Source organism: Vipera ursinii, assembly GCF_947247035.1.
Source record: "Vipera ursinii genome assembly, chromosome: 2".
NCBI lineage: Eukaryota > Metazoa > Chordata > Lepidosauria > Squamata > Viperidae > Vipera > Vipera ursinii.
The window spans coordinates 261,503,609-261,525,031 of record NC_139513.1 but is presented as its reverse complement, the minus strand read 5'-3'; the positions used below and the strand labels follow the sequence as shown (position 1 = coordinate 261,525,031).

At 37.3% G+C, this 21,423-nt stretch overlaps 1 protein-coding gene across 1 annotated transcript in view; it reads right to left on the bottom strand.

The window, feature by feature from the left end:
* Positions 1–21,423, bottom strand: part of ARHGEF28 (Rho guanine nucleotide exchange factor 28) — a 113,704-nt gene that overhangs the window by 85,151 nt on the left and 7,130 nt on the right. The window contains exons 3-4 of the mRNA XM_083355527.1: positions 10,838–11,021; positions 5,462–5,642 (exon numbers count right to left, since the gene is read on the bottom strand). Coding sequence (XP_083211653.1) covers positions 5,462–5,642; positions 10,838–11,021 — 365 coding nt within the window. The remainder of the gene's footprint in view (positions 1–5,461; positions 5,643–10,837; positions 11,022–21,423) is intronic.

Below are 21,423 nucleotides of genomic sequence, written 5' to 3'. Positions count from 1 at the left end.
GCGGAGAAGAGGTGTTACATGAGAGTATCGGGACACTCCCATTACTACTCGTGCGGCTGCATTCTGCACCAGCTGAAGCCTCCGAGTGGTCCTCAAGGGCAGCCCCATGTAGAGAGCATTGCAGTAGTCTAACTGGGAGGTCACGAGCACATGAGTGAGAGCATGAGTAGGGCATCCCGGTCCAGATAGGGCCGCAACTGGCGCACCAGGAGAACCTGGGCAAAAGCCCCCCTGGTCACGGCTCCAATATGATCTTCCAAACTGAGCCGTGAATCCAGGAAGACATACAAGTTACGAGCCCTATCGATGCAGGGGTAACACCTCACCCCCCCATCATTAAAGATGGAGAAGAATGATTCACTCGAGATGCTGATACGCACAGCCACTCAATCTTGGCAGGATTGAGTCGGAGCCTGTTTCTCCCCATCCAAACCCGAACCGCTTCCAGGCAACGGGACATCACGTCAAGGGCATCACTGAGTTGGTTCGGGGTGGAGAGAAAAAGTTGGGTATCATCAGCATACTGATGATACCCCACCCCGAAACCATGAATGATCTCACCCAGCGGCTTCATATAGATGTTGAACAGGAGGGGAGAGAGGACCGACCCCTGAGGAACTCCACAAACGAGAGGCCTCGGGGTGGACCTCTGCCCTCCCGTCAACACTGACTGCGAACGGCCTAGGAGGTAGGAGAACCACCGTAAAACAGTGTCCCCCACTCCCAACCCCCTGAGACGTCGCAGCAGGATACCATGGTCGATGGTATCAAAAGCCGCTGAGAGATCTAAAAGGACTAGGACAGAAGAACAACCCCTGTCCCGAGCCCGCCAGAGATCATTCATCAGCACGATCAATGCAGTCTCCGTGCTGTACCCGGGCCTGAAACCTGATTGTTACGGGTCCAGATAATCAGTTTCCTCCAGGAACAGAGGAAGCTGATGCACTACCACACTCTCAACAACCTTCGCCAAAAAGCGGAGGTTGGAGACCGGACGATAGTTATAGTTGCTCATCTCACTGAAGATGGGCAGTACACAACAAATGGGTAAAACCAGATATAAAAAAATACAAAAAATACAAAAATCATATTAATAATAAATATTATAAAAACATACAAATCCTAGGTGAAGGATTATGAACAGGCAGCTCAGCAATGAAGCCACCTAAGCATCATCTCCAATTCCTTGGAGCCCCAGGCCTGATAAGACAACAAGGTCTTGAGGACCTTCCTCAGGATCTACCCTATCCAGATATAGATATAACAAAGGACAACAGGAGTTGATGACTCATGGCCTTATAACCACACAGATTTCTGCAATGCATTCCATCTGAAGTAGAAGTTAAGATCATTTACAAACTACAGTTGGTCCAAAATGTGGCAGCTTCCATTTTGACTGCATCAGTCTCTCACTCGCTCTAGTCTCTATGATTGTATTACACCTATCTTGCAGACCCTGTACTGGTTACTAATAAAGTGGTAATTGTGATATATAAAAGTGTACAGGATTGACACCAAAGTGTTTCAGGACTGCCTGTACTACTCAGGCTCTACTCATCTGAAGAGATCCTCCCAGGAGAAACTGCTCAAGGTGCCTCATGTTCATGTAGTGAGAGGGTTGAATCCAGAAAGCTATCAAATACACTGTGGAACAGCCTCCTTCCAAAAGCTAAGTCGACATCTTCAGTGAAAACCTTCCAGAGATTGCAAAGACTAAAAGTGTACAAATTTGGTATGCACTCCACATACATTCTGTGTATTGGTTATACCTGTTAATATATTGGTATTGTGAATTATGTCAATTTTGTTTTATTGGACATTGTAGCTACTGAGGTTTACACTGTTGCAAGTCCATGATGATTTGACAGCATAGCAAGTTTGATTAATAAATAAAATTTCAAGTTCACTATTGTAGAGGAATGACACTGTCAAATAAAAAAGAAATCAACACTTTCACTAACAATACAGGCAATCCTCAACTTACAACAATTCATTTAATGACCATTCAAAGTTACAATGGCACTGAAAAATGTGACCTATGACCTTTTTTTCACAATTACCACCTTTGCAGCATTCCCATGATCATGAGATCAAAATTCAGATGCTTAGCAACTGGTTCATATTTATGACCGTTGCTATGTCCCACGGTCCCCTTTTACGACCTTCTCACAAGCAAAGTCAATGGGGAAGCCAGATTCACTTAACAACTGGGTTACTAACTTATCAACTGCAGTGACTCACTTAACAACTGTGTCAAGAAAGGGGGCAAACTCACTTAACAAATGACTCACTCAACCACAGACATTTTGGGCTCAATTATGGTTGTACGTCAAGGATTACCTGTAAATAAATAGCCCATGTTAGTGTTCGGCATTTCTATGGAACAAAGGCTGAGGTAGGGAACGAGATCTGATTTCCAGGACTGATATTCTGTAGCTTACTCTCCTCCAGGAAGGTCTGACAGGTGGAAGGAGCAGGTGCTGAGGATTAGCAATGCGGCTTAGCCCTCTTCTCAGGCTGCTGGTGTGGATCTTGGTGATGGGAGGATGATGTTGGGCTGGTTCTTCTTGGCATCATGGAAAGCCCCTGGTCACATAAGATTTGCCTTGCCAAGCCAACATCAGCACCAGAAACTAGTTTATGCCAGTATGAAGTAAAGCCGCAGAGCAAGTTCTTCCCACATAATTATGAGCTTCTTGGGTTAATCCGGCAGCAAAGAATTAATTCAGGTTCTCTGCAATGTTCTCAGCTTCCCTACTGGCACAGCTATAACTTCCTTCTCTGTGCAGCCCAACTGCCTCCCTAGCCGATTTTCTGCTTCTGAAGTATTTAAAACTTTTAATTGTTATTCTTGGTCTTGAAGATTTTAGCAATACGATCCTCAGATTTATTTCTGGCATCCCTCATTGCCTATACCTCTAAAATTTCCTTCACTCACTCATGGGCATGTTCTTGGATTTGTTGGTACTTTTCTGATTAGTAGTACAGTAGACATTTTGGCTGGATTTTCATCTTGGTATTTGTTATATTCCACTTGTAAATTCTAGGTTCCTTCATAATAACAGCATGGTTATCTGCAATCCAGTAGTGAATGAGAAGGTGGACCTGGCAGGTTTTACTGATACCTGACTGGGCAAGGCAGTGATATTGCTGACTTTGTCCAATTCTCAGCCCTTCAAGGTAGGCCGTGTTAGGAAACAAAGGAAAGATTTTAGGATGCTACTTTACACTTGTAGGTGTAACAAAATCTTGAAAGCCTGCTAGTTTTTTTTGTTTGTTTGTTTTTTATTACATTTATATCCCGCCCTTCTCTGAAGACTCAGGGCGGCTTACAAGCTTAGCAGTAGCCTTCATTCTATGTATATGCCTGCTTGTTAGGGCTTTCACACACACCCCAAGCGGCATTATTACAAAGTCAGCTTATTGCCCCCAACAATCTGGGTCCTCATTTTACCTACCTCAGAAGGATGGAAGGCTGAGTCAACCTTGAGCCTGGTGGGATGCGAACCTGCACTAATTGCAGGCAGCTGGTGTTACTTAAGGAGGCATCAGCCCACTGCTCCACCAAGGCTCGTTTTCCTCTGCCCCCTCTTATACCAAACAGAATCAATGTCTCATGTCTCCTTCTTTCCCTAGGACTGAGTTGTTGTTTATTTTCTCTTAATAGTTTTGTATTCCTTTCTTAAGGTAATCATCGTATTTCTCTTCAGTTCCCCAAACTCAAAGACGGAAAGAACATTGATCTTTCTGCAAGGGACTCCTTTTGTCCTGTGGATTCCAAGGAATTACCTAGACTACTTTCTGCTATGACCCCTGCCATTTGTCAACTAGGCACATGACTATTATGGAATTACAGGGATTCCATATCTTGGCTATTATATGGAATTATAGGGATGCAACAACAAGAGTTGGGATACCAGCAACTCCCTACTTCAGAAAAGAGATGGTGTTAACAGTCTTAAGAAAGCTGTGCTGCACATTTTTCTTAAAATGGCCCTCCCCAGATCCAGCAGTGCTTTGCCCAACTTTTTCTTTTTACAGCACACTATTGAGCCTATGACGGGGGGATTCAGCTGCAGAGAAGTCTAGAGGAAGCACTGACATTTTTCAGTCAGGTTGCTTCCTTCAAATTCAGGATGTATACGAATTACATCTCTTTGTTAAAAGTAGAACATGCATTTATTCAGCCTATGAGAATCACTAGAAATCAAGTATTTCTAAAAGAGATTGTTCCTGGATGCCTTATTGATTTCACTCTCCATTTCAAGGCAACCATGGACATGTTGGGCAAAATCTTCAGCTTTTTTTTATAATCTCTAATTAGTTTTATACAGTGCCTTTGTTATATATAGCATTATATCCTATAGAAGTATTTTGTGTTCAAAGTTTATTACATTTCTGTAGTTCTCATTCTTAAGTGATGATTCATCTTGAATTTTCTAGCATATTTTAGCTTTCCCTCAAGAACAATTTAATTTTCAGCAGGTTACACTAATCTTTTGCAGCTATACTAAGATTTGTTTATAATCTGTCTTCCAAATTCTGTTCAACCTCTGTACTATTTGTCTGCCCAGGACATCCTGTTTATTCTATGGACTATGCACTCCTTCAGACATTTCCTTCTAATTTTGTATTGCAAAGGCCTTATTGCTGAATCATACATAAAATAGCTTATTTCTTTCTTCGAATGTACATATACTTAACTGTTTTCTGTAAGGGTTGCTTGAACATATACACAACGTACATGTATGTACTAGGTAAAATACACACAGCATTTAATTAGAATGTGGTTTTTAACATTTTCCACATCACTTTTCAATTTAAATAAAAACTAGCTTCATAAAAAAATCAATTGGATTTTTATGCATGTTTCTTAATACAGCATTTTCATAACATGCACTTTTGCAAATCTCTGCTCCTAATATGATGCATTTTTGTACATTATTTTCACCATTTTTCTATACATTATTGAGCACATTATTTCACTGTTTAAACTGAACAATTATAACTTTTAAAACATAAAAATATCAAGCGGTAATTACATTTCCATCAGCATTCTGTTTTGAAAATCACAATTTGGTAGCTTTGAATTTAAATGTGAAATGCTACAATTCTTGGTTTAGTAACCAAACCGATTGCCTGGTTTCATCATATTTTATAGACATTTCAGGGAAACTAAATTTAGATAGCAGATATCACATAAACTTTTGACTAGACTACACCGTTTAAATTAAACTGTGTAAGATTAAATTAAATTCCAGGTCACAATCCTAATTTTACAATAAAACTGTTTGCATTTAAGGCACCACAGGATTCCTTTTTTCCCCATAGTTTTTCCTATTAGCAAGACCTGTTGACTATTTGGAAATGATCAATGAAACTATCAAATGTAAATAAATAGCATTTTTCTTAAACTGTGAAAAGAAAATAACATTTCACTATACTACAATTTGGTCCTTACCTCTTGTGTAAAAGTTCTATCCCAGAAGTATTTCCTAAAGAGCTGAACATCAGATTCTAACGAATGGTCTGTTGTGTGATTAAATGTCAGCAACAAAGTTCCTGATGAATAAGCAAATTGAAGGACAGCATTTTCATCAAGCTCCACTTTAGAAATCTCAAAAGGATGGATGGTCTGCCTTCTGAAACAACACATTTATGAGATTAGAGTAAGAGTGCCAGACAAATGAAACATGGAACACAAACCTATGCAAAATCCCTCTCTCACTGCATTCCATAATTTCAGACTCTAATCTGACTAATTACAAAGATTTCATGTAAAAAATATTATGGAATGCTCAGGCTAAACAAAGTTTTTCCTGAAGAACTTTGCCCATGAATCAACAATTCCAACTTGGAAGAATTCTGATGGAAAAAAAAGAACATACAGCCGATTTTTTTTCTGTGGCTTTTTTAAAAAAACGCAGACTATTTAATCACAAATCAGATTCAATAGGCAAAGCAACAGCATACCAGCTCATAAGCATACCACAATACAAAATAGTCTCCAGAGAGTTGTATTGTTTGAATGTTCCAAAAAAGTGACATTCATAATAAGTGTGATAACTAAAGAATGCATAAATTCATAAACTGAATATTGTGTAAAACTAGAAACAAAACAACAGTGTAGATTTGAAGGAAGGGGAGTAACTAAACTGGGGATTTTTTTTCTTGTTCATTTTCTTTCTTTCCTATTTAATACTATGATGACTAGATAATGAGAATGGGTGCATTTGAACAACTGTCAGAATCCTGGCTCCAAACTACCCTCTTGTTCATTTTAAGATTATGTTGCCCATATGTGGTACAGTGTCCTTGTATGTTCACAACAAACCAAAAATCCCAATAAATATCCCAAAAAGGGATATTTAAAAATAAATCACAAGTCTCCTTGCTTACTTCTTTCTGTTTGCATACGACCTTCATGGCAACTTTAAAATAAAATTAGACAACTGGCCTGTTGCTAAGTCAATTGTGGAGAGGATCTCCAGGGCAGGTCTGTGGTACAATAGATGGTGCCAGCCAAGCCGTCTAATCAGCAACAACATATTGCTTCAGAACTTCAGCAGGAAATGAACTCTTGAACAGCTTAAAATCTATTCTATTTCACTGCAACTTTGTGAGTGGGGTGTGTGATTGTCTGTGCATGACAGAGCGAAATCTATATGTAGTTGAAAAGCAAGCCAGGTAAGGAAAAGGAAAAATAATGGTAATAATTAAATTGTTGAAGAAAGGAAGTGACAGAAGACTGCTGTTTTGCTGTAAGAGTGTATTCTAACCTCTTACAAACTAGCACCTTTTGAGAAGCTAAATTCATAAAAAGAGCAAGAGATACAACAAATCCAGTGAATACATGTCCACATTAGAGAGAAAAATACTTTGCATATTTCCTAAATACTTTGGATAGTCTCTAAGAACATATAAACAGAGGCGTCAATCAGTTTTACCTGAAATTGTTTTGTTTATCTCACTTCGATTGTTTTTGGTTGCCCATCCTTTTAATCAGTTTTTAGATCTAGCTGGATTTTATTTCTTTTCTATTTACTCATTATTTACAGAATTATTATCTACCCATAAATCGTAAGAATAAGGTTCACATAAAACTTTTAAGTAAACCAAATATGAGATTATAATATATAACAAGACATAAACAAGTAAATTATATTGTACTCCCCTTGAGCAGTGTTTTCCAGCATTGACAATTTTCAGATGGACTTCAATTCCCAGACTTCTAAATTATGAGCCTTGATGGAGCAGTGGGCTAATGCCTCCTTAAGTAACACCAGCTGCCTGCAATTAGTGCAGGTTCGCATCCCACCAGGCTCAAGGTTGACTCAGCCTTCCATCCTTCCGAGGTAGGTAAAATGAGGACCCAGATTGTTGGGGGCAATAAGCTGACTTTGTAATAATGCCGCTTGGGGTGTGTGTGAAAGCCCTAATAAGCAGGCATACACATAGAATGAAGGCTACTGCTAAGCTTGTAAGCCGCCCTGAGTCTTCGGAGAAGGGCGGGATATAAATGTAATAAAAATAATAAAAACAAATAAATAAATAAAATAATGGCCTTGTTTGCTGGGAAATTTTGGATGGTGAAAGCCAAGGAGCAATTGCAAAGATTGAAAAACCCTATGATAGATTATTTCCATTTAAACATCTGCAATAGAATAATTCACTGAATTTGGCTTCCAGTTCCGGATTTTCAGTGCAGCCAGATGCGCAAGGGAATCGCTCCTCGTGTCGCCTGGATTTTTTCATGGGGGGCCCCTGTAAAGGGGTCAAAAGTCACCCTGGAGGGGCAATGAGCGGGGGAGAGGTCTCTCCAGTCAGCAGTAGAAGGGTGGCGGCCCTCCCATCGGCTTGGAGCTACTCTCCAAACTGACAAAGAAAGGATCGGCCACTCCCATGGCCCATCATTTAGCCGTTTCCTGCCGAAGCCAAAAGCACAACAAAGCACTTGAAAGCACTTGAAAACTGGGTGAGAATTGCCTTCTTGTTTTCCTAATTCTACTCCCCTCCGCCCTGTGCATTCCCACAGAGAGGGCCTCCTCAGGGTGCCTCCGGTCAGGGAATGCCGGCTGGCGGCCCCCAGGGTGAGGGCCTTCTCTGTGGGCGCCCCGGCTTTGTGGAATCAACTGCCGGTTGAGCTCCGGATGGCACTGGATCTCCGCTCCTTCCGGCGCGGCCTAAAGACCCATTTATTTGAACAAGCTGGCCTGGCCTGATGGGGAGTTAACTTAGGGTTTTAATATTTGTATATTTTTACTGTTTTATCTGGGCAATATTTTAATTTTTTCTTAACTTTTGTATTTCTGTATTTTTATTATATGCCCTGTTCACCGCCCTGAGTCCTTCGGGAGAAGGGCGGTATAAAAATTTAATAAACTAAACTAAACTAAACTAAACTAATTGTCTACTTTCCCTGCTAAAAGATTCTCGAATTTGCTTCCCCCTGCGAGGAGAGAGGGAAGGGATTTTTTCCCCCACCATCCTTAAGAGCAGCCTTTGTCTACATTGGGAGAGAAAAGAAAAAGCCTTCTACTAAATTATACTGATTTATTGGACTTACTACCTTTCTACTTTTGGCCCAAAGTTCCTATATTTACAGAAATGGACTATTCTACCTATTAGTCTAAAAAAGGGGACAAAAAAAGAAATAAATAAAAGGATACTGTCTGGAAAGGATTTGAAGTACTCTGGGGATATCTAGTGAATACCATTGGCAAACAAGCTTGCTTATATTTTGGACTGACCTTGGCATTAAGATAAAAACCTGAAACAGCTAGAGATGAATTTTGCTTAGACTTGTGAAGGTGGACTCTTACTAATTTTTGTTTGAAAAATAGCCTCCACCAAGGACAATTTATAATTATTATGAAATGGAGAAGGATCAGCCACAAACTTCGCTTGACTATAACCTCATACTTGAAACATTCTACAGAGTCACTGAGATGTCTATCTCCAGATTTAATAATTTACATGCCAACCTTTAGTCACAAATTGAAACCCAGACTGCAACTAAAGAATTTATACTTCAGAATATAACAAAATTGGAAGATATTGCTATTGAGACAGAGGAATATAAGCAACAACTATCCAAAGAACTGACAACTCTAAAAGTACAAGGAACTATCACTATGGAAAATAACCTTAAGGACCAACAACAAACCATGGGAAAACTTAATACTCAACTTTTGACTCCATCAAAAGAGCCTATTTTAGAAGTATACTATGTACAAGATAGTGATGCTAACATAGAGGATGTGGAAGATCAACAAAGACAGTTTCCTGAAAGCCTGGATAGCCAAGCATTAATTACAAAATTGGTTAAGACTCTTTACTTAAAGCAGATGAACCCAGATGGAAGAGGAATCCAGACCGAACTGAAGATAAAGTTTTTAGAGCAAATACAGAGACTAGAACTAACACGGCAACAACATAATGATTACAAATGGTTTGGATTTTGAGGATCACTGATGGCTAGATGGCCTCCTTTGATTCAAATAATAAGTATTGGAGCGAAGGGAGACCTAGCTGGCAATTCAAAAGCCTTGGTCTGGAAACCTGATTGGCAAAAAAAGAAAGCCAGAGTTAGATTTAAAAAGTGAGTTCTTAGAGAACCATTTAAGGTTATCCTTTTAGTAATCAGTGATCTATCAGGATCTAAAATAGAATTGTTTATGAGATAGAACTAGAATGTGTCTATTAGGCTTATTTTTGACATTATAATTTGTGCACTGACATAATGGAAATTTGGTTTATAGATCCTACGTTTGATGTTAAAAGATGTTTGATTATTCTATTTAAGAATTAAGAATTAGCTAAAATTTAAAACAGAATCTGCTTGTGTATAAATAGTTGTAGATTGATAAATATAGGCTGTGGTCCTGTCAGTAATGTGTGATGTATTAGGATGTGAAACAATGTTTATTAGGTAGAACATAACTACTCAGCCACTGTGTACATGTTAGATGCTATAGTTTTTGCTGTAATGAAATAAGAGAAATTTGGGTTGTGAATATTATTTGGGATGTTAAAGGCTAAATTTGAATAATATAATTAAAATTAAAATTAGGTAAACTTTAATAACAGGACATAGATATATTTCAATGAAATTGAATTGACAACTTTTTCAACTGACCATGCTATTTCTAGAAATTTATTAATTTAAACTGGTAGTATGAAATGTTAAGGGAAATTGAGAAGGATGTTTTGAAAATGTAACCTGAATTATGTACTGAAAACTCTGTTACTGAATCTCTGATTACCCAGTCATCATGATGCTTTCTAAATATGTAGATTTGAAAAACCAATTAAACCTTTTTTTTAAAAAAAAAAAAGAATAATTCACTGAATTTAACAGAGGTACAAACAAAAATAGTCACTGAATTTAATGAAGAGAAGGACGAGGGGTGACATGATAGCAGTGTTTAAAAATCTCAGGGGCTGCCACATAGGGAATCAAGCTATTCTCCAAAGCACCTGAAGGCAGGACAAGAAGCAACAGATAGAAACTAACCACAGAGAGAAGCAACGTAGGACTAAGGAGAAATTTCCTAACAGTTAGAACAATTAACCAGTGGAACAACCTGCCTCCAGAAGCTGTGAATTCTCCAACACTGAAAGTTTTTAAGAGACTGGACAGCCATTTGTCTGAAATGGTCTAGGGTTTCCTGCCTGAGCAGGGGGTTGGATTGGATGACCTCCAAGGTCCCTTCCAACATCATCATCATTTATTATTATTATTATTATTATTATTATTATTATTATTATTATTATTATTATTATTATTATTATTATTATTTCTTCCCATTATTTAATATCAAGGCATACTACTTACTTGGAAAACATTTCAACAAGATTGAAATGTCCATTCTGTAAAGCCAAGTCCAAGGGTGTCAATCCTTCTTCGTTAAGTAAAGTGACTGCAACTGTTCCACCTGGTTGGAATAACAGGAACTGTGAAAGTTGAACCAGACCCAATCTCATTGCAAGATGGAGAAGTGTTTCTTGGCATTTTGATTCTAAAAGAAAAACATATATAGATTTTGCATTAAAAATCAGCAATCCCATTCTTCTGGACTATAAGCATCTTTTAATATAACAATGTAGAGTTGATTATTAACACAGGGTAGTAAAAAGAAAGATTATTTCAATGGAATAATAAAATTTTATAGCAATCCCTGCTACATATTTTAATTATGTATTGCTGGTTTTTAACTATTCTTAATTTATTTTTGTTTGTCACACAGAGTCACTTGTTGAGATGGAAGGAAGGAAGGAAGGAAGGAAGGAAGGAAGGAAGGAAGGAAGGAAGGAAGGAAGGAAGGAAGGAAGGAAGGAAGGAAGGCATGCTTGAGATCATATTTGGGAAAAAGCAATTATTTAATTTAGTTCTCCAATTTTTAAATGTATACAAGCATGTTTCAATTTGTTAAATTCTAACAATGCAATCTTTAAGCTAATTGACCCAGCACAAATTTCATTAGCAAATACAGAACAAGTCTCATGTTCCCCAGCAGGCCACAAATCTGTTTGAGATTTGGGAATACTTCAAAACAATGTGGATTTGGGATTTTCTCTGCAGGAGCCTTCCACTGTATCAAACAAACAGTTCAGGCCCCGGTAACTGGTTTAGTTGGCAATAGTATGAAAGTGGTTTGCCCCTGCCTTTTCTGAAGATTTATTTTAGCCTCATCATTTAGCCTGTGATTTCCTGCTGATCTCTTTTCCAAACATTAACCCAGTCTAACTCAGCTCAGTTTTTAAGATTAGCCAAAGCAAGCTACTTTGCCAACAAACAAAAAACTGTAATATTAAAATTCAGATGTTGATATATTCTTATTTACTTTCTATTGCAAACATTCTTGCATGGCTGAGAGAGCCCGAAGGTATAAGCAGCCATGATTAAAGTCTTGCATGGGACCCATCCCTTATTCAATCAGAAGATGGAACCACTGAGTGCTTTTCATTCTGCCAGGTTCTTGATTCCTCCTGCTGCAAGGTAGACATTTTGGGAAATGCAAACTTTTATTTGTCCCTTATTAGGGCAGTGTCCAGTAATGCTATGAACTGGGTAGCAGGTTCAATATGTTTCCCACACAAATATGTCTAGACATATCCACAGAATGAATCTGGCTATAGATTCTCCCATGTAGGGTTAATGTAATCCATATCCTACATCCATATACATAAAGGAACTAGTGGATCAACCATATTGGACTTAATTCTCACTAACAGAGGTGAAATGATAGAAGGTGTTGAAGCCATAGGAACCTTGGGGGGAGTGATCATTCAATATTGGAATTCAACATTGTGCAAGCACAAACAATATAACACAGCCAAACTAGAATCTTGGACTTTAAGAGAGCTAATTTCAATAAACTTAGAGAGAGCTTGGGAAGGATTCCATGGATGAGAATCCCCAAGGGGAAAACAACTCAAGAAGCTTGGGAAATTTTTAAAAGTGAGATTATAAAAGCCCAGTCTAGCACAGTACCAACAAAGAAGAAAAATAACAGCTCTTAAAAGAAACCAGCATGGCTGCATAAAGAACTCTCTGATAAATTGAAAGATAAAAAGGACAAGTATAAAAAGTGGAATAACTAAGGCAGAATATCAGCAAATAGCCCATGTCTGCAAAGATGAAATGAGGAAAGCTAAGGCTCAAAATGAACTAAGGCTTGCAACAAAAGTAAAAAATAACAAAAAAAGCTTCTTTCAACATGGAAAAAACAAGAAAAAAATTAAGGAAATGATTTGTCCATTAGTGGGAGAAAGTGGCAAGAAAGTGACAAGCAACAGGGAGAAAGCAAAACTACTCAACTCGTTTTTTGCACCGGTAGTTACACAAAGGGAAAAAACAGCAGTCCAACCTATCAAAAACAGTACCGTAAAAAAAAAGATTAGAAACACAAGTTAAGATAGACAAGAAAATGATAAGTGAGCACCTGTCCACCCTAGACAAGTTCAAATCACCAGGACCAGATGGATTACATCTCAAGGTTCTGAAAGAACTGGCAGATGTGATCTCAGAACCACTGAACTATATCTTTCAAAGATCCTGGAGCACTGGGGAACTACGAGAGGACTGGAAAAGAGCTGATGTAGTTCCCATTTTCAAAAAAGGGGAAAAATGGATCTAGGAAACTACAGACCTATCAGCCTGACCTCGATACCTGGGAAGATTCTGGAAAAGATAATCAAACAACGAATCAGCAAATACCTAGAGGCAAAGTCATTACCAAAAGCCAACATGGGTTTGTCAAAAACAGATCATGCCAGACAAATCTTATTGCATTCTTTGACCAGATGACAAAATTATTGGACCAGAGGAATGTTGTGGATATAATTTACTCAGTAAGACATTTGATAAAGTAGATCACAATCTACTACTTGTTAAGATAGAAAAATGTAGGTGACAGAGCATCACCATCAGATGGACTCATAGCTGGCTAACCAGCTGTACTCGGCATGTGGTCCTCAATGGAACGGTATCTACATGGAGGGAAGTGAGTAGTGGGGTGCTCCAGGTCTCTGTTCTGGGCCCAGTGCTCTTCAACATCTTCATGAATGATTTAGGAAAGGGGATAGACGGGGAACTCATCAAATTTGCAGACCACACCAAGCTGGCAGGAATGGCCAACACTCCAGAAGATAGGCTTAAGATACAGAAGGATCTTGACAGACTTGAACATTGGGCGCTATCTAACAAATGAAATTCAATGGTGAAAAAAGTAAGGTTCCATATTTAGGCAAGAAAAACCAAATGCACAGGTATAGTATAGGTGGTTCCTTGCTCAATAGTAGTAACTGTGAGAGGGTCCTCGGATTCCTAGTGGACAATCACTTAAATATGAGCCAGCAGTGTGCTGCTGCTGCCAAAAAAGCCAACACAGTGCTAGGCTGCATTAACAGAGGGATAGAATCAAGATCACATGAAGTGTTAATATCACTCTATAATGCCTTGGTAATGCCACATTTGGAACAGTGCATCCAGTTTTGGTAACCACTATGTAAAAAAGATATTGAGACTCTAGAAAGAGAATAGAGAAGAGTAACAAAGATGATTAGATGACTGGAGGCTAAAACATATAAGGAACGGGTGCTGGAATTGAGTATGTCTAGTTTAATGAAGAAAAGGACGAGGGGTGACATGATAGCAGTGTTCCAATATCTTAGGGGCTGCCACAAAGAAGAGGGGGTCAAGCTATTCTCCAAAGCACCTGAAGGCAGGACAAGAAGCAACGGATGGAAACTAACCATAGAGAGAAGCAGCCTAGAACTAAGGAGAAATTTTCTGAGTTAGAACAATTAATCAGTGGAACAACCTGCCTCCAGAAGCAGTGAATGCTCCAACACTGGAAGTTTTTAAGAAAAGACTGGACAGACATTTGTCTGAAATGGTATAGGGTTTCTTGCCAGAGCAGGGGGTTGGACTAGATGACCTCCAAGGTCCCTTCCATCATCATCATCATCATCATCATCATCATCATCATCATCATCATCATTATTATTATTATTATTATTATTATTATTATTATTATTATTATTATTATTATTATTATTTCCCATCTCCCTACTTTGTAACCCCTCCTCGTATACCCTTCAATCACATTACCATAATGTAAACAGTATAATGGACGATTATGACTACAGTATATGACTGTGTGTGCTTTTTGACAAACTAAGGGTAGAAGATGATGCATTAAGATTCTACAAAGCAAAATGCATCTCTTTTCCACTTCAAAGACCAAAGTTGCCAAAATCACAAACATGAGCTGAAAAACATTTGGCCCAAATACCTATTTTGTTATTTGTGTTACTAGACGTGCTTCCAAAATAATCTTCAGCCTAAAAACAGATTGCCTGACCCTGTTTCCATATATTCTCTACTCAGACTTATACTTGCACATACTAAGTGAACATTGGAAACATACACCTTTCTTGGGACACTAAATTCCTTTCTCACAGTAACATTAGTGAAAATTACAAAACATCTGCTCCTACTACTTCTTTGCCAATTGCAGATATTCTTCTACATTCTTCTGGACTCTTCAGCCAGGCTCAATATGGTAAACCTGTGCCTACTTTTAAAATACTTTGTTTTATGTTAGTCTCCTGATACAATGACTTCAGCTTCTTTTTCCTGAAAACTTGCTTTTTCTCATTTTGTGATTTTTCTTTCTTTCCAAGGTTTCTGTGATCTCTTCCTGGTGGTCTCTTCCTGAAAATCTATTTACCTCTCTCAGTCCTGTCCTCTTTTATTCTATCCTTCCATCACCATCACAATAGCAGCTCTCAACTAATTAGCAGCTCAACTTTGAGATCAAGCGATATAATTGCATTTAAAATAGCCCAACCACTTTAAAGGACTGAGAAGATGAAAAATATTCACATTACTGAATCTGCATACAAATGTGACTATAGAATGAAACTGGCTCCAGAGCACAATCTTCACAGTCTATACTGAAGATTGACAGTAGAATCAAACATTAAAGTACACATCATAGACATTATTTCTGTTAGTGAAAGTAAATGAGAGTGAATTAGTAATTAAGTCAACTCCAAAGCCTATGGGCATACCTTTAAGAAAAGCATCCCACTATGAGACCATCCTATAATAAAGGTGCCCAAAATCAATACAGAGTCTATGATAAAAGATGAGTAAGAACTCCCACAATATTTATTTGGCTGTTTCTCACACTGATAGCCTGCATTTTTTTTTCAGGATTGCAAAATGATCTACTCGCAATTCCCATTTGTCCCCCAAGCAACAATTCTGCTAAATTGAAAAAAGGAAGCAGCATAAAGTCATTCAATGAATCTTTCCTATTTTTACCATGAGACATAACTGCCTATTTTATTCAGAAAAATCTCAATATGTTGTTGCATAGGTTTCAGGTCTAACATAAGTATGTTTTATGCCTAACATAAAAGCAAATTAAAAATGAAAATAAAAGTACAGAATAACATTTATGTTTGTTCTCCTGTGACTTCAAATAACAATCTGGGCTTCCCTAAAGACAAAGACAGCAGCACATTTTATATTACAACCAGGCATTTCCTCAGCCAATATAAGCAAATGCAAATGCAGATGACAGCAGTGAGATTATACATACTGCATGTTTCCTTCTGATGATGTAGTTGGAAAATCAGAAGTCACCCTCCAAAACAGGAGGAAATTTTTATACACTGACCTCAGGAACAACATCATAAGCATAAACATTTGCTCACATGAATAGCATATGTTAGTTTAAAAACTGATATTACAAATGCAGTCTTGGAAAATGAAGAGCAAAGTTAATTGTGAAGCATACTATATTTTCTGTATATCTACCGTATCATTGGTTGACAGTGTGCTGAGAGACAGAGGCTCTTGAAAGTGTGTGAATGAACAGGAAAGATAAGATTCTATTGAAACTTTATACTAATGTGAACCTCTCTTCCTTGTCATGCATATGAGAACAATGAGTATTTGCAATGGAGAACCTCCTCGATCAGTAACGGTTCTGCATGCAAATCAGAAAATCAGGATCCTCATCTCATGGAGAGGTTCATGGTCGAGAAACTCTCCACTGCAGAGATTTACATCCTGCCCCTCAAAGGAAAGGAGGAAAGAATGCAACTAGCATGAGGACTGAATATGACCAGAAGTCTTGACACATTTACCTTGGAATAAAAGGAACTAAACTGAAGGCCTGAATAATTTTCTTTTTCCTTCCAGCCCTGAAGCAACTATTCTTTGTTGTAAACTAAAGGGCAAAAAACACCTCAATACCGCCAAACGTTCCTGAATTTTTCATGCCAACTTTCAAGGAATAAGCTGGAATAAACACAAGCAGTACTTTTATGTTTATCTAAGGAGAAAGGTCACTGACTTCAGTTGGACTTCTTAGAGAATGAGAAGGCATAGGTTTATGTTCACTGAACCCAGACAGTTACTCTGTCTCTAGTCAAATGTGTGTTTTTGTGCATTTGTGTGAATGTAGGACAGGAGTTTATGTGAGAGAAAACAGATATATGCAAATAGATCAAATTTAAACAACGAACATTAATTCAAATAACATTCATTTAATATCTTTGCTTGGGCTCTAACCTTTTTTTCGATCATGGGTTCTAGCACTGCATATATCCACAACCTGCATAGGTTGTTCACATGCACACATTTATTGAAAAAACTTCAGGTTTTCATTGGGGGTTGGTAACTATAAATGACAAGTTTACCCCTTTTGTTATTATCTTTTTTATAAAGGATCTGCTTTAAATCCAGATTTATCTTTCTTTTAGTTTACTACTAATATAAGCCATGTACTGTAAATGGGTGCAGCCAATAAGGTTCCTGTATATACTAACCCCTTCCAATGTTCTTCAAGTCCATAATATAAATAGCTGAACAAGCCTGTTGTTTCAGCAAAATATAACCCATTCTCAAATTTACACCATCAGAACAAAGAACATTTGTTCTAATTCAGCAGATGATTAAAACAAAATGAGACAAGAGTAGAAAGCTCACATTAAGGAGCAAGCAAATTCATTTGAGAACTGAAAGATTCCCAGTTTTAAAGAACTACTTTTCATCAAACTGTCTCTTGAAAAATCAGCAGTCAAGTTTTTAAAGAGGGCTAGACCTTGATTTGCTTCACTTCTCTAGTTTGTAGTCAAAATATAATGTTTGAGGGATAATATCAGAGCTAAAACGAGTCTGTTTAATCGATTACATGAATATTCTATTCTTTCTTGCATCTGAATCCCTTTCCTTGCTCAAAGCTATTTAAACAAAACAAATATTCTCATAACAGAAGTGACTAAGTTGTCCCTGGATGATACAGCTCATTTATTTTCAGGAAGGAAGCAGAAAATATTAGCTGTGTCTAGAAGGGAAGACATGGCATCAGAACAGGCTTACAGTTTTCAGTTGTGTCAGGCTTAATCTTTTAAACTTTTAATGTGTTGACAAGCTGTCATACCTAGTATCTTTTTCCCCCTGTGAAAATCAGTTGAAGATTCTAATACTGCAGATAATTTCCTACCTTTAGCAACTCTGCAAAGCCAAGGTTGTGCTTGAAAACTGATCACACCATACTATCTGCAGCCAACTTTCTTTTTTGTTCTTAGCAAACAAATTATGCATATGCTTTTACCATGAGTCAAACCACAATTGTGCATGCTGGCACACAACCCATATTTTGAAACATTTGTGATAACATTCAAGTTCTATTTATCTTTTGCTGATTTATTTAAAACAAACTGAACTGCAAGGGGAGAAAATATCTAAGAACAAGTGTTATGGCACACGTACAATGAAGGTTTATTAATGCTGGCAGAGGAAAACATAAAACCTATGACTTACACACCATAATAATGTGTCCACTTCTTTGAATCAATGCATGTTTTTTGCTACTAAATGCCTCAAAATAATTTAAGCTAAAGGAAAGTCATCAATAGCCTTAAACTGACGAACTATTGAAGTATAGTCCTTAGTGAAACTATCATCTAGTACTGAGGTGTGATGAACCTCTATATAAGTTAAGTTTCAGATGTCTTAGTTTTGAACATAGGCAGATAGCTTCCTCTCTAAACCTGTAAAGTTTAGAAAATATTTTCCAAAAAGAATATAAGGCCACATAAAACAATCAACCATAAAAATTAAACATCTGGCAGAAAACAATACATAACTGCAATATCATACGTAGTCAACAGTAAGGCAGATGCGTTTCAAGCAAACAACTTACTTTTCTCTGAATGGGTTTGAAAAAATTGCCACTTGAAAACCACTGCAGACTCTTTGACAATATTGTGTTTGCAAGAGTAGTCATTAAAAGGCGATTTTCTCTTTTTCTGACTGAGAAAGCACCGTATGATTTTTAGGGTGACTTCTAATTACTGAGTGCCATCACAATATTTGCTCATCAGCCACCAATACGGTAGACTTCCTTGTACCTTGTGAATTCCTTTTTATTTTCCCAAGCATTTAAAAATAATTTTAATACTGTCATAAGTTTGCCCTGTTTTACTGTTAAGGTTTTTTTTCTGCATGCATATGACTTTGCATTTCCACTTGTTTGCTTGTCAGATTTAATTGTCACCTTCCCTCCAAGGTCCCTTCCAACTTTATATTATATTATTATTATTATTATTATAATTCAAAGCAACATACCGAGACACACAAACAAACAAACAAACAAACACAGCAGTTTTATCTACACTGACTACTGCTAGGTCATTTGGGCTCAGAAGAAGTGATGAGCCTAAGTCACCCAGTGACCTTGGCTTAGGAGAGATTAGGCTTCCTAGTCCAAGATCACAGCCACTAGACCACACTGGCTCTCTGCTTCTGTTTGTTGTTATTGTTTCTTTTGGGGTTTTTTTCAGTGATAGTGCTATTTATAGTTGGACTGTATTATTGCACTGATTTACACATTACCCAGACGACTATTCTTATCAGGGTGTTTAAGAAAGCAACACAATGTGCTAAATGCAGCCTACTGTGTTTCTTTTGATAGGCAATGCAGTACTATGGAAAAATGGAACTTAAGGCTTTGTTAATATTGAAACAAAATAAAGCTAATACAATGTTTAGTGCAGAAAAACAGAACCCTATGACAAATATATTGGGCAATAAATTACTATTAATCCACTTTGAGTAAATCTTTACATTGCATTAATAAAAACAGGAAATAATTCCTATTTCTGAAAGTTAAATAAGTTTTCTACATGCAGTTTTAATTAGAGTCTAAAATTAATGCTAACAAATGTTAAAGCTTGGCAAAAATCAAATTTCATAATATAATAATTCCTAGAAAGCATTATTCAACATCTGAAAATGAAGGGTTAATTGAACTTAATTGAACTAAATTATTAAGCAGTTGCAGTCAGTAAAGTAAGCTTAACATAGAGCCATCTGATTTTGGCAGGGTCAACATGAGGGATCTGCCAAAAGCACAGGGGCTCATAAAGGCCCATGATGAATTGTGCCAGACCTTCTACCATTAGGATCTTTCACCAAGGCCAGAGCAAACGTGGTCTCAGCTGTTCTTTGTTGTCATTCATTTCCCCTCTACCTTTAGCAGGCTTATCTCACAAGAAGGGGGAAAGTATATCTACTGGAAGCAAGTTTTTAAATTCATTCTTTGGGGATACACATTTTGGTTTTTCATTGGTTCTTGAATTTGGGGAAATCTAGCACCATGGCGGGCCACAGAACAACAGAACCAAATGCAGCATGTTTTTCACAATACTGTTAGGTAAATCGTATCTGCAAAAAGCAAGGATGACTTGACTGATTGATAATAGCAGCAATCAATGTAACACTGCCTGATGGTTTGGGAAGTTGGCACCAAGAGAAAAAGTCTTTTAAGATCAAGTTTGACTTCTGATGATTTAATGGACATATAGTTTTCTTAGAACCAATACAGAGTTAGATTTGCCACTGATTTCTTCCATGATGTTCTGGGGATTCTTTTTCCCAGAAGCTTTAAGTTTTTCAAAGTAAAAAATTTAAAAGAAATGAACAAAAAATGATGATAAAGAAAGGAAAAAGTAGAGGAGAGAATAGAGAGAAAAATAAACAGAGCTACAGTAAAATAAAAATATATAAAAAGAACAAAGATACAGAAAAAAGAATGACTTATGACTCCTTTTATAGCGAATGCAAACAAAACAAGTTCAACTGTTACTCTAAAAAAATAACATCCATTTTTATAGTCTCTGAATATTGCTAGTCATCAAATCTATATATCGTAATTTCATTTTTTTCCCATTTCTCACACAAAGTCCAAAAGATGCTTCCAATTGTAATAAATTTAATCAATGTCTTTTCTCTAATCAAAACAGTCATTTACACCAGTCCAACCAACTCCATCAGCTTTACCAATCACTCTTCCATTGTAGATGTGATCAAATCTTTCCAAGTTGGGTCATATAAATAAAAAATCTTGCTGATATTATCATATATAACAACTTGCTACAGTACCATGTAATTTTCATTTTTTGTCCACCAATCCTAACAAAAATATTTCTAGTATGAATTGTATATTGGCTTTCAAATTGTGACATATTTAAGACCACCCACACAAATGTACATCCCTGGAACTTCCTGGTGGTCTCCCATTCAAGTACTAACCAGATACTTTTAAAGATCAGCATTAAATACAGATCATTAACATCTGGCATTAACAGTTTGGCCCAAAAAACTACTTTGAAACATAGCTTCACAGAACAAACCTAAGATTGGCTGTTTTTGAAAGTGTCTCTAAAGATTAAAATTGGAATGAGTTGGATGTCAAAACATTTCTGATGCCTACAATTAAGCCTATGGAGGCTTAGGACTTTTCTACTGGTCCAGATGCTAATATCCTAATGAGAGCACTCAATAATTTATTTAGTCATTTATTTAATCAAATTTTAAAACCACCCATCTCCCTT